Source organism: Thamnophis sirtalis, unplaced genomic scaffold (assembly GCF_051295495.1).
Source record: "Thamnophis sirtalis isolate CommonGarterSnake01/CBP01778 unplaced genomic scaffold, rThaSir2_p1.2 scaffold_15, whole genome shotgun sequence".
In the NCBI taxonomy this organism is placed as follows: Eukaryota; Metazoa; Chordata; class Lepidosauria; order Squamata; family Natricidae; genus Thamnophis; species Thamnophis sirtalis.
This window is the reverse complement of record NW_028261395.1, coordinates 33,246,390-33,259,754: the sequence shown is the minus strand read 5'-3', so window position 1 is coordinate 33,259,754 and position 13,365 is coordinate 33,246,390. Positions and strand designations below refer to the sequence as shown.

General features: G+C 36.8%; 2 protein-coding genes across 5 annotated transcripts in view; both read right to left on the bottom strand.

Moving 5' to 3' along the window:
- CCAR1 (cell division cycle and apoptosis regulator 1) overlaps positions 1-3,917 on the bottom strand; it is a 29,246-nt gene extending 25,329 nt beyond the window's left edge. For all 3 annotated transcript variants that reach the window (XM_087702274.1, XM_087702275.1, XM_087702276.1), the window contains exons 1-2: positions 3,768-3,917; positions 1,091-1,197 (exon numbers count right to left, since the gene is read on the bottom strand). In XM_087702274.1, the coding sequence (XP_087558400.1) occupies positions 1,091-1,163 (73 nt within the window). In that variant the 5' untranslated portion in view covers positions 1,164-1,197; positions 3,768-3,917. The remainder of the gene's footprint in view (positions 1-1,090; positions 1,198-3,767) is intronic.
- A 5,525-nt stretch (positions 3,918-9,442) lies between these two features.
- The window catches only part of TET1 (tet methylcytosine dioxygenase 1), a 103,400-nt gene continuing 99,477 nt past the window's right edge, over positions 9,443-13,365 (bottom strand). For both annotated transcript variants that reach the window (XM_087702231.1, XM_087702230.1), the window contains one exon: positions 9,443-9,988. The gene's annotated coding sequence lies outside the window, so the exon portion shown is untranslated. The remainder of the gene's footprint in view (positions 9,989-13,365) is intronic.

Sequence of the window (13,365 nt, the reverse complement as noted above, 5' to 3'; positions counted from 1 at the left end):
TTGCTGGACTATCAGTGTCAAATTTAAGTTTTTAAATAATAATGGGTTAGTACCATCAGGGCTTGTTTAATTACTGTATAATCTTTCAAAATGTCCTAGAGCATCCTCTTTTTTATTTCAGTTCTATTTAACTACTCCAATTCTCTAAGAAAGTTAATGTCCTGTATCTTTTGCAGAAAAAAAAGTTGCTATGACTTTATAAAGGTTGTGGGGGAAATGTCTGTTTAAATAAGAAACCAAAGAGTTTGGTGATAGATATAACAAAGTATTTTTTACTGGCATTTACAATCACAGTGATCACTGGGCCACAAGAATGTAAAACAGCCCCCACATTTCCTATCATATCCCTGCATTAACCCATTTCAAACAATGGCCCTATTTCTGTATTTTGAATCATGTGCAACCTTGCAATGAAGTACTATGCAGCATCAGTTGGTTGACTTAAAAATCCATTTAGAAGCTGGTCTACCAAAACCCTGTTTCTGTTTATTTTCTTCTTTCTAAAGACTATTGGCTGGAACTAAGCCACTATGGCTTACTTAAGTAAATCATTGTTAAAACAAACCATAATTCAGCAAGTTTAACTTGCAAACAGTCTTCAAACTTTAAGCGGTATAATATTGAATGTTATGTTTATTTTGTTATATTTGACAAGATTCAATGGTATAACTGAATACCATTATCTATCTAAAATAGATATGAAGCAGAAAATAGAGGTGTTTTAAAAGATATTTAAGCATATTTTTGTTACATAATAAATGGAACAGAAGAGGGGGATTGTGAAAATAAAACGGGGAAAATATAACTAAAAATATCATGTGTATGTTTCAGAGATTTCCTGATCAGAGAAAATCAAGAAAAGCAATCATACATAAATATTGATATAAAAGCTTACAACGCTTCTCAACAAATGTTAGTCATTCATCAGTGCAACTTTTTTTCTATTCAAAATTAATATCTGCATTGTTTTCAATCCACTTAAAATGTTTTTCAAAGCTAATCTTTTTACATTTGTTTTATTTCCATTTATTCAAGACAATCAGAAAGGAATCAGAAGTAGTAGTTATTGTTTAAGAAAGTGCAAACTGACCTGGCTGAGAAACTGCTGTAGCTGTAAACTGAGTTGCCCATGGGGGATTCTTCTGCCCTCCAAATTGTGCCATTATGAGAGGTAAAATTCTTTTGCCAGTTTAGTTTCTAAAAAAAAAAAGCTGACTATTAACACTTTAACATGCAGCTAATTCCTGAATCATGGGCAAAACTAACTATATGTGACGTATATATGCATTTACATTTATTTGATTTATATGGTTGCCCAAGTTGTAAAGTGACTCTGGACACCTTCCAATTGTACAGAAGCAGGAAAGCAAGAGAAACAGAACAATGAAATAAAAAGGGAAAAAGAGTAGTCAAGGCCAGACATTGTAGAGTATATTCAAAAATATTACATTCTAGACAGTTTCATCTTTCAGGTTGGCTAATGATAGGGGAAGCACCAAGTATTCAGGATTTTACTGTACAGTGTGTCCGTGGGATAGGAGCCATCTGAACCTTTGAGGGGAGGGATGATGTTCCATGGGCAGCTGCTATAATAGAGAAGGTTTGTCCCCTGGGTTCTGCCAGGGGAGAAGAAAGGACTTGAAGTATGCCCTCCTGCTAGATTCTCTTGGTACAAGCTGAAACAATTGGAGACAGGTGGTCTTACAAATAATCTGGCCAGTATATGAAAATCCTTAACAGATGAAAACTATGTTTGTTTTATGTCTGTGGAGATTTTAAGTAATCCAATACATAGTTGTCTCCAAGATGCTTTTTTTGTCAAAAAGCAACTAAATTGGTGTTTTTTTTTCCCTTGAGGAAGAAGAAAACATTTCACTTCTCATCTAAGAAGCTTCATCAGTTCAGATGGCGGTGGTGGTGAAATAGAAGGATAGGTACGAAATTATTCCATACCTATTTTTCCATTCCCCTCACTCAATCAAAACTGATGAAGCTTCTTGGGTGAGAATTTTCCCTTCTTCAAGGGAAAAACAGTCTGGTTCCCTTTTGAAGAAAAAAAACACCTTTGAGAAAACTGTTTGTTCTAATAAAAGAAACCATGACAAACCAGATGTCTTGAGAAAGGAAGTGATAGTAAATCCAGTGAAAAATACAAATAAACTTTGGTTCTCACAAAATTTCACCTATTAGCTCTACTCATTATATACAAATGCACAAAATCTGATCCATAACAGGTAGAGTTTATATAGTCAATCTTCAACCAGTAACTCATCAAGAACACTTTTAGGTTGTTTCTTCTAGTAAGAAAATGCATCTCCACCATGATCCAGCAACTGTGGTTCTATTAGACACTGAACAACAAAGCAGCCAAATACATGTAACCAAGTATATGAAGCACAAGCGATCACTTGGTGATTTGATATGTCATGCAAATATAGGAAATTAATCATTGAGCATCCCATATTAATCCTGCTAGTATCATCATGGATAATCATGGTGTGGCAATTAACAAACATGTCATCCAGATACACTTAGCAAAAAATTGCTAGCGCAGACAAATGACAAGGAAATTTCTAAACAAAAGTAAGTTGAGCTTTAAAAGAAAAATAAACCAAGAAAGCAGCTGACTTTAAGGAAATGGGGTGTCATCACACCCCAGGTTATACATGAAAACACAATATATTCCACTGCCAGACAGCTCTACAAAATAGAAGAGGAATAAAAACAGGTGTTCAAAAATTCAGAATCAGAACTGGAAGTTGTTCTCATGCTCATGGAAAACTAAACAGGGCTATGTCTTGGTCTACCCAGAATAGCAAGCCTGGTTCACTTGGTCCCAATTTCTCTTTGAATGAGTGAAATCAACCCAAATAAAGAAAAAGTGCTCAATAGTGAATTTGTGGGATGCAAATGACTGTGAGCCAGTAACAAAGAAGAAACTCCCCTGTTGGTTTAGTCGCCCTGGCCCATAATAGAATAGAATAGGAATTGGATAGAATAGGATAGAGTTCTTTATTGCCCAAGTGTGATTGGACACACAAGGAATGTGTCTTTGGTGCATATACTCTCAGTGTATATAAAAAGACAAGATACATTCATCAAGAATCATAAAGTACAATACTTAATGATAGTCTTAGGGTACAAATAAGCAGTCAAATTATACTAGGAAACAATCAATATAAATCATAAGGATACAAGCAACAAAGGTAGTCATGCAGTCATAAGTGCGAGGGGATGGGTGATAGGAACGATGAGAAGACTAATAGTAATAGTAACGCAGCCTTAGTGAATGGTTTGACAGTGCTGAGGGAATTATTTGTTTAGCAGAATGATGGCGATTGAAAAAAAAAGTTCTTTTGTCTAATTGTTCTGGTGTGCTGTGCTCTATAGCGTCGTTTTGAGGGTAGGAGTTTAAACCATTTATGTCCAGGATGCGAGGAGTATGTAAATATTTTCACGGCCATCAAAGGTTCCGTGAAAGGACTGCGAAGGGCAAAGGCGGGCCTCTTGCGGTCCCGGGTCAGATCTGCCTTCTCCTTGTTTAGGGAAGCGTCCTTAACGGCGAGGGGAAAGAACCCCGGCCCGTCCCCTCCCCACGACCCATCCACAACGCGGGACTGAGGCCTGCCGTCACAGGAGAGCTTCTCCCGCCCTCTTCGCCCAAGGCCGCTCTGAGGAAATACGAAGGCTCCCCCACTTCCCGAAACCACCAGCCCGGGCTCCCCGCTCCAGCGCAAATAACGCCACTCTCTTCCCGGCCCTTTTACCTGAAAAGAGCCGAAGACGGACTCGGAGAAGCCATTTCAAACTCCTCCAGCACCCCCAAGGCGAAGAGCAAACGGCGCAGGCGCAGAAAGAACGCGCGAGGTTTCGAGGGAAGTCAGGTCAGCTCCGCCGTCGCGCACAAGAGTGACGTTGCCAAAATCAGGCCCGCTTTCGGCCCTCGTGCACGTGCTCCGGGAGGCTGGGATGACGGTCTCCAAAACAAAGAATGGAATCGCGTGGCGCATGCGCCGAAGACGGAAGCCGAACACGAAGGGAAAAGCCGTCAATGAGGTTGCGTGGCGTCTGTTTTGCCACCATCTTGTCACCGAGGCAGGTGATAAGGGTGGTGCTTTGCTTCCGGGCAGAGGAAAAGGTGCTCCTTTTGCGCAACTGCTCATCTTCCAAGAACTTAGTTTTGTTTTAGCTCGTGTAAAGCACTTGTTTTCAGAAATATTTGCCGGTCACTGTCCCTTTGGAGATCAAATGGATTCTATTGGAAAGGTCTTTCAAGAAGAAAAGAGCAGCGGTCACATGAGATGATCTACCAGTGGCCTCCAACAATAGTTAGGACCAAGTCTGTTTTTCAACCACGGCAGCTCTAGAAGGTGTGGACTTCAAATCCCAGAATTCTCCAGCCAGCTGGGAGTTGGAAGTCCACAAACTTGGGGGTGAAAAACACTAATCCAAGTGAATCAGAAATTTGGATATGGTTTTAGGAGCGCTTGATATTAACCCCCGCCCCTTGCCTTTCCATTATGTCTTTTTCTCTTTCAATTGATCTCCCCACAATATGTTAAACCATTTTGGGAGGAAAAAAACAAAAGAAAACTACAAAATCTGAAATAAAAAAATAGGTACAATTGATGATTTATGGGCAGTATACTCTCTGCTGCTGTTACTTGAAATAACTTAAGTGCTGAATAAAGTAGATACCTGGAATAGTACTTACTGTAGGAAGTTAGCACCCGCCGCTCTCTTAGAAGAATAAAATATCCTAGGAAATTTTGAAAAGGTAGAATACTGTAACATAGAGAAACATGTTTTTAAGCATTCACTCTTAATAGCCCCCACGTTTGTCACTGGGCCGTTAAAAGGCCTGAGCCAGTCTATTCTACATAACAAAGATCTCCCCTTCAGCTCCAGGATGAGATGGGATTAAGCCATGATAGTATTAGCCCTTTACCCATCTCACCACAGGGCACCTGGGAAGAAGCAATGCTCAACCAAACCTGGACTCAAAACACAACCTAGACAGTTGCCCCTGCATGGCCCCATGGGAGTCTGGCAACCAATCAGAATACAAGATCAAAATCAAAGCCAGAGAGAGCATAAAACCAAGGTCTTTCAGCATCTCACTCTCTTTTTCTTCTTCACCCAACATCTGGAAACGTGATCCCCCTTTTCTCTTCAGGAGCTTGAGCCATGTGATCTTGTTCTCCATTAAACCATTTTTCCAAGCAGCCTTCATGTTTCCAGTGTCTTTTTCCCCACTTGAAACTGAACCCAGAAGGACATTTCTTCCAACATTAGGAAGGGCAAAAATCTCTCTCAAAAGGCACCTTATTTTGCCTCTTTGGGGGTAAAACTGAATTGCTGAAGAGTTGGCAAAGCATAACAAAATGGAAATGATTTAGCATCTCAAGTGCATTATTTGCAAAGGTATCCCATAGATCTTCCAGTAGAAGGACAAGTTGTTGTTCAACCTGGCCAACTTGTGTGCTTCAACTCCCAGAATTGCTGGCTGGGGAATTTTGGTAAATTGAAATCCACAGATTTTTAAAGTTGCTCAGGTTGAAAACAATACTCTAAGGATAATCTTTCAGTGAAAATTCATGCTTCTCTGCCTTTTTAATCCCTTACACAGGATTTTTATGCTAATATTTTATGTTGCTGTTTCTGTTTTGTGGTTCCTTTTAAAATATGGCATGATTTCAACATATATAATTTTAAGCCTTGTTTAAGGCTGAGCTGCAACTGTGATGCAAGATAGACCAAATAAATGAAACCCAAGGAAATGAAACCTTGAATAGATACGATTATTTGGCTAGATGATATAGTAGTTATGCTCATTAAATGATTAATAAGTACTCTTCTAAACATTCACTATTAGATTTAGAACCAATATTAAAATGTTGCTGTCAGTCTTGTTTGATATTGTGTCTCAGTTGAATAATCAGTTATCAGAGATTCTTAATCTGTCATGCTCATAAAAGTTCTAAAACTGTATTAATTCCAAGTAGAAATTTCATAGGAAACAACCAAGAAACATTAACATTTAATTAAAGTTAATTAAAATAATTAGGAAACATTTAAATTACATAAAACCCAAAGAATTGGGAAATAAAGAAATCCCGAGAAATAGTGACTGCCACCACCTATTTCAGAAGTGCACGTGGGGAAAATGTTCTTTCAGATACTCTCATCCCAAGCTATTTGACTTGGATAAAGTTGTAGCAGGGGTAGTATTAAATTCTTACGAGATGTGCTATATTGTTCCACAGTGCTTTGGTACTAAAACTTTGCAATGTTTATAATTTTTTCAAGGACATCCTCATGCATATTATTCATTTCAGCTAATCTCAGGATATTAAACTTATTTTTCTAGGTAAATGGAGCAAAGATTGTAAAAGGTGGTCTAAATGACGCATGTTTATGTATCCATCAGAGGCTAGGTTTGCATATGTCTTTGCCTAGTCTCATATGTGCAATAAGCAATAGTAATAGCACTTAGACGTATATACCACCTCAGTGCTTTACAGCCCTCTCTAAATGTATTACAGAGTTAGCATATTGCCTCAAAAAATCTGGGTCCTCGTTTTACCAACCTTGGAAGGATGGAAGGCCAAGTCAATCTTGAGTTGGTGAGAATCGAACTGTAGCCACTGATTCACCAGTATCTCACACCAGTAACCCGAGTTAAAATAAACTGCAATATTAATATGGACATCATGCAAAAATTGACAGTAAAAGCCCCTTTAACCATAGAAATATAAATAAATTAACTTTCACCTTTTGAAATGAATGGGATTTAAATTTGCTTATATTTACTAAATTATATGTGTAGCATGTTTACATTTGTTGCAGAATATTTGGCAAAATACATAAATTCACGTTCATCATGCTTGTGTTTCAGAAAAACTGCAGGGACAGTACCTTAAAAATGCAGTATATAGAGGTGATCCTTGAGCTTCTTTTATTTGCAGCCATACAGTATAGTGAACCTACCAGTACCATATAGTGTATGGTATAGTGAATGTACTAGTTTTAAGAAAAGGGCCACATTCATTAATACAGCATATCTTTTAGGTGCAAAAATTTCCAGTTGAAATTTTCCTATTAATTCTGGAATAATAAAAATGTGTTATTTTATGATTGTATCTTTACTGGCCCTTCATACAAAGTACTCTAAAATCTATTATTGTTATTAACAGAATAACACGAGTTTGAAGGGACCTTGAAGGTCTTCTAGTCCAACTCCCTGCACAAGCAGGAGAACCTATACCAGTGATGGCAAACCTTTTCAGCATCAAGTGCCAAAAAGGTTGCATGGAAACATTGCATGTGCGTTCAGGAGGGCCACACTCCGGAAAAGCTGAACTTCTGGATTTTGGTGCCCATGTGCACCAAATCAGCTGGTTGGTGTGCACGTGCACACCAGTTTTCAGCACTGCTGCACACACAAAGGACAGCTGATGGTCGCATGCACATGTGCACTAGAAACCCAGAAGACAGAGGCAAGGCCACGCGTGCCCAGCAGCATGACTTCGTGTGCCACTTTGGCCACGGGTGCCATAGGTTCGCCATCACATACCTATACCATTCCAGACAAGTGGCTGTCTAGTCTTTTCTTAAAAACCTCCAGTGATGGGAGAACCCCAACTTCTGAAGGCAAGCTGGTTAATTGTTCTGTCAGGAAATTTCTTAGTTCTAGGTTGCTTTTCTCCTGGATTGCTTTCCACCCATTCATGTTGTTGTGCATTATTCATGTTGTGCATTACATGAAGGGCCATCAATGTAACTTTAACTAGATCAGTGTTTTTCAACCACTGTGCCGCGGCACACTAGTGTGCCGTGACATAGTGTAAGGTGTGCCGTGGGAGAATTACTTTATATATAGTCAATATAGGCACAGAGTTAAATTTTTTTAACATTTTCTAATGGTGGTGTGCCTCGTGATTTTTTTTCATGAAAAAAGTGTGCCTTTGCACAAAAAAGGTTGAAAAACACTGAACTAGATGGTGTTGCATGGGATCGAGTCTGTGCACATTAATGTTTTTACTTATGTGCAACTATTACCGTTTTGTCTTTTCAGCAGCAATTTTAGGATGCTGACTTTTCATTCTCTGTGCAGCCATTTTGTGATGTTCAGTGATGGCAGAGTTCTTAATTTCAAAACACCCATGAACCTCAAAACATTAAGAGATCCTGTCACTGCAGTAGACAAGTCAATGAGTTGAAGCGAGGTTCTTTTCCATTGGGTTAATCCAAGGTTTACACCTGATTAAAAATCAGTTTCTGAGGGTTGCAACAAATGGATTTTTGTTATAAAGTTGGTTGAGGAAGAAGTGTTGACATTTTCACTCACATTCGCTGTTTACTGGTCTTCTTCAGTTTTCTGAAAATGTAGGGATGTTGCATTTTTCAGTGGGTTGCATCTTTTACAGGCTTTAACACTTACTTTGATTCTCATTTTCCATCCTTAGAGGCATAAAAATGATAGCAGACTGTTTTAATTGTCCTGTAAAATAGTATCAGTACAAAACCCCAGTATAGGTAGTTCTCGACTTATAACAGTTTAGTGATTGTTCAAGGTTAGGCCATTGAAAAAAGCAACTTGTGAGTTTTTCACTTATGATTGTTGCAGCATCTCCATAGTCACATGATTAAACATTCAGACACTCAGCAAGTGTCATATTTATAAGGGTTGCAGTGTCCTGGAGTCATGTGATCACTTTTTGCAAACTTCTGACAAGCTAATGGGGAAATCATTCACCCAACAACCATGTTATGAACTTAACAACTAGTGATTAACTTAACAACTATGACAAGCAAGGTAATTAAAATGGGAGGGAAATTCACTTAACTGTCTTACTTAGCAACAGCAACTAGCAATGTTGCTAATTTCTTAGCAATTTGGGCTCAATTGTGATTTTAAGTTGCATATCCTGATCCCAAAAAGCTAAAGGTTGTGTTTTTTAATTTGCCTCTTCAAAACCTTGGTACGTCTTATACTCCACTGCATCTTATACTCCGAAAAATACGGTATATGTCCATATCAATGAAGGACAGATTTCTGCTATATTCTTCTTCTGGCATAATTGTATTTCAAAGTGAGGTTCTTATTTTCATGTTAATATGTAGAATTTGTGGGTAGTTTGGCTATACAAATAAGATCCTTAGTATTAGTGTTCTCAGCTGACCAAAACCTAACTTCTTTAAACAGAGTTGAGCCAAAGAAATCATAATTAAGTAAATATAGAGATAACCACTTGCACCATTTAATTCCTCCAGATCACTGCTCTTAGAACAAAATTCAAAGAACAATAATAATGACATTGTATTGCTATTGCTAAGTTTCATATTCTTCCACTGATATGAACATGTGTTTAGATACGCTGTATATTCCTTTAGTAGAAAGAAGTGACCTCTAAATGAAGGAAAAATTAAAAACCACATGCAAAATAGAAGTATAAAATTTATTTGAAACCATCCATAATGTTCTGCATTATCAGGAATGATACAGTTTGTAATTTTGTTTTTGGAAAAAGCCATGACAAAAAATTAAAATACATTTTGCAATGACAGCAACTTTATCTTGCCTTTTAGGTAATTTTTAAAGAAACATTTAAGGTTTAAACAGATAGGACATACACAAGAATAAAAAACAGAACAAACCATCTCCACAATAACAATTCTTACATGTATGTTTCAATACAATTTCAATGCATCTTGCTACAAAAACAAATCATATACAACTGCTGTGCACCAAAGAGTAGCTTAGTATGATCTTTCAAGTAACATGCAGTCAAAACTCACACTTTTCAAGTACTGCTGGTAAATGTTCCCTTGTCTGAAAATGTATTTCTCTCCCAGAGTAATGAAAGTTTCTTTTTCCTGTAAGTTTTGTGAAATAGTGAAGTGCTTTTCTTCCATTTTATTAACTAAGTACAATGGTAAATGTTAAAAATGTGTCTGCCTTTTCATTTTTCCACCATTAGATCTTCTTAATATAGTAGATTGTTTAAAGGAGAAAAAATCAAAGTCTAAGTTAAATGATAAAAAATAAATATGCACCTCCGTTTTATTAAACACACATACCACACACACACAAATACAAGAAATATTACTCAACGGCAGAGCTCAAGTTTTTTTCTTACTTAGCATTTATTTAAACTTTCCAATTTAATTTTTAAAACATTATTAGAACGGAAGTTACTGCTCGTGCCATTGATACCGGGTTTACATTTAGAGACAGTCTAGCAAAGATTAGTCACAGCTAACTTCAGTTGAAATCAAAGGGACACACACACCTTGATCCTATGCACTTTTATTCAGAGAGCATTTCTCCAATAAAGCGAGTCAAACTAAATCCTTCATCAAATACTTCTAAGATTTCCCCTCACAGTTCTTAGTGTGGAATACCTCTTAACGAAATATATGTACGCCCAACTTTATTTACAGAGACAAAGTGGAATCCTATGGAAAATTTACTCCAGTGTGAGTCCCACTGAACCTGTGGGGATTTACCTATGTGTAAACATGTAGCACAACCTTTTTGACATGAGGGATCGATTTCGTAGAAGATCATTTGTCCATGGACTGGGTGGTGGTGGTTTCAGTTTTGCTTGCTCCCTTGCCATTCACTTCCAGTTGTGTGGCCCAGTTCCTAACAGGCTAGGGACTTTATACCAGTCTGTGGTTTGGGGAATCTTGATGTAGCAGCTCCAATCGCATAGCTGCATTCTTAAACATACTCCCTTGAGAATTACTAAGCTCCACTGAATTCAGAAGCACATTTTGCTTAAATATGCTTTTATTTGGCTGTTTGTCACTACTCATGTTTCCAGACTGCACAATTAGTTCAGATTATTTGAAATACAATCCAGCGAACCTCCTCTTTTTATGCTCAACAGTTTCTGAAACTTGTACAGCTTTGCTCCCCTTTTGCCTATCTAGATCAATGTTTCTCGACCTTAGCAGTTTTACATCTGAAAAGTTGAGAAAACCTGCTCTAGATTATAGCCCTGCTTCTGAAATACACCACCACTTGATATTTTTTTTAAAAAGCTTTCAATATTTTGAAATATATGATTGAAAACAAATCTAATAACATTTTTTTTCTTGTAATGATAACGCATATATTACAAAGCATGACCAACATATCCTGTTTTGAGTCTTAGGCAACAAATACATTCAGCATTAAAGGACATAAAATACAAAAGCTTCAAATCTGCCATCTTTTGCTAAAACGATTAAATGACATTTCCACTTTATTCTAGTTTTGCATTTTCGCCATGTAAAGCTTTTATGACATATGGGAATTATAGCAGGAACCTAATTATAGGCATTACCTCATTATAAAGCATGTACTTTTTATAACTACATGCCACTCTAATCTTGTACTCCTTTTTCAAATGAACTTTGACCAGTGAAAGATTTCAGTTGTCCCAGAAACCATTCAACTAAATGAGCTTATACTTGCAAATCTAGGCCACTACTGTACAAATTTTAATTCTACTTTCAGCAAGAATATATTTACTAAGATTAAACTCTTGTTAACAAGAGTATGATTCTGCTTTATTTTGTATACTTGGAACATTACATATGATGGTTACATGCAGAAGCAGTTATGTGAAAGGCAAAGTGAGAGTTGGGTCCATTATTAATCGTATAACATAGAAATTCCTCAGAATTGAGCCATGGAGTAATACATAAACAAGCTTCATGCGAGAGGCTTATACCTGAACATACAAAAATTTGAGAGCAATCCTTCATCAGCAATATTTTGCTTTTTAGGACAGATCAGTCATATCATGATTTGCTGTCAAGAGGGACAGAAGAAACATATATACCTATACATGTATGTATAGATATATAGTTATTAATCTCATATGAAATCAGTGCATGAATAACATAGAAGATAGTTACTTTAATTTTTAAACTTTACCATAATAGGGCATGAATTAAATAATATAAATCAGGGGTGTCAAACTAGCAGCCCAGAGCCCAGATGCGTCATGGCCAGGCCCACCCCAGGTCCACAAAGGGGGAAAATGTCATGATACATCACATGACAGCAACATGATGCAGTGAGTTTGACACTTCTGATATAAATCCTATTTTTTAAAAAAATAATTGGGAAATATAATCAAGTCATTATTGGCAGAATATCCATTTCATCAAAATTCCACATTCTACTGGTATGGTTTAATTAACAATCTTGTACACAATTCAATTATCACATTCGTTCTGTCGGCAAAGCAGACTATGATATATCTGCAGCAATAAAACCTATGTTTTGAGTTGTTGATTTTAATATCTTTAATTTTCACAAGGAGTGAGAAATCTATCTAATATATGATAAGAGATGGGAACAAAAACCACAAAGGAAAGTAATTCCTTATGGATTGCACATTTGACTTCTTATATTATTTCAGCGTTACAATCATGTTAAGAAGGAAATGTTATAGGTATCTGTTATAGTGACCTGGAAATTTGGTAAAGATAACTGATGCTTATAAATGAAAATTATATATTCTTAGGCTTATATGAATTGCAGTAAATTACTGTATATGTAAAATTGTTTTTCATGTTACAGTAACATGGGATAATGATTAAATGGCCCTAAATTGATTTGCAGCTATGCTGTTCTTGATTGTTGAAGATTTACTAGTATGTCAGTAGCACAATGGAGGTCTATCTATAGGTAATAGGCTTAAAATTACAATTATCTTGAGCTGTACAGGTAATTTGGAAGGAACATCTCCTGTGAAGTTATGTCCAACAAAAAGATAAAATCTTATTTGTTTTGGCATGTAGAACACTTGTTAGTCAATAATCTACTTTCATTCCATTTATGGGATTGGGGGGGGAGTCTCCTTTGTTGTTTAAAATGTTCCTCAACTACCAACTTCATGAAGAACATAAATTTCGCTTCTTTGTCATTCTAGATTTTGCTGATAAATATTTCTGGATAAAGGAATATAGCTGCCCCAGTGCTACTGAGAAAAAGCAGATATATTAACTTTTTAACATCACATCTTTCTTCATGTAATATATAGGATGGTCTTTCTGTTAGCTTTTCAATTTCAAATTTCCACCCTGGTTTGGTTCACTCTCATTTTCCAGTGCATACCCAAATACAATTAGAAGCAATGGAGCTTTGCTATTCTATTATGCTCTTATTTGTGGACCACCATAACAAATGTATAAAATTTTATCTTCCCTTGTACACATTCACCCAGTTTTAATATGAAGATTCTTTTTCAACCTTGGATGTAAAACGTTAGTGAGACAAGTATTTTACTGCTCATACAGTTAAGGCATATAAGAAAAATAAGAGAATCCAGGTGCATAGCCTTTAATTTGAAGAGGGTGAAG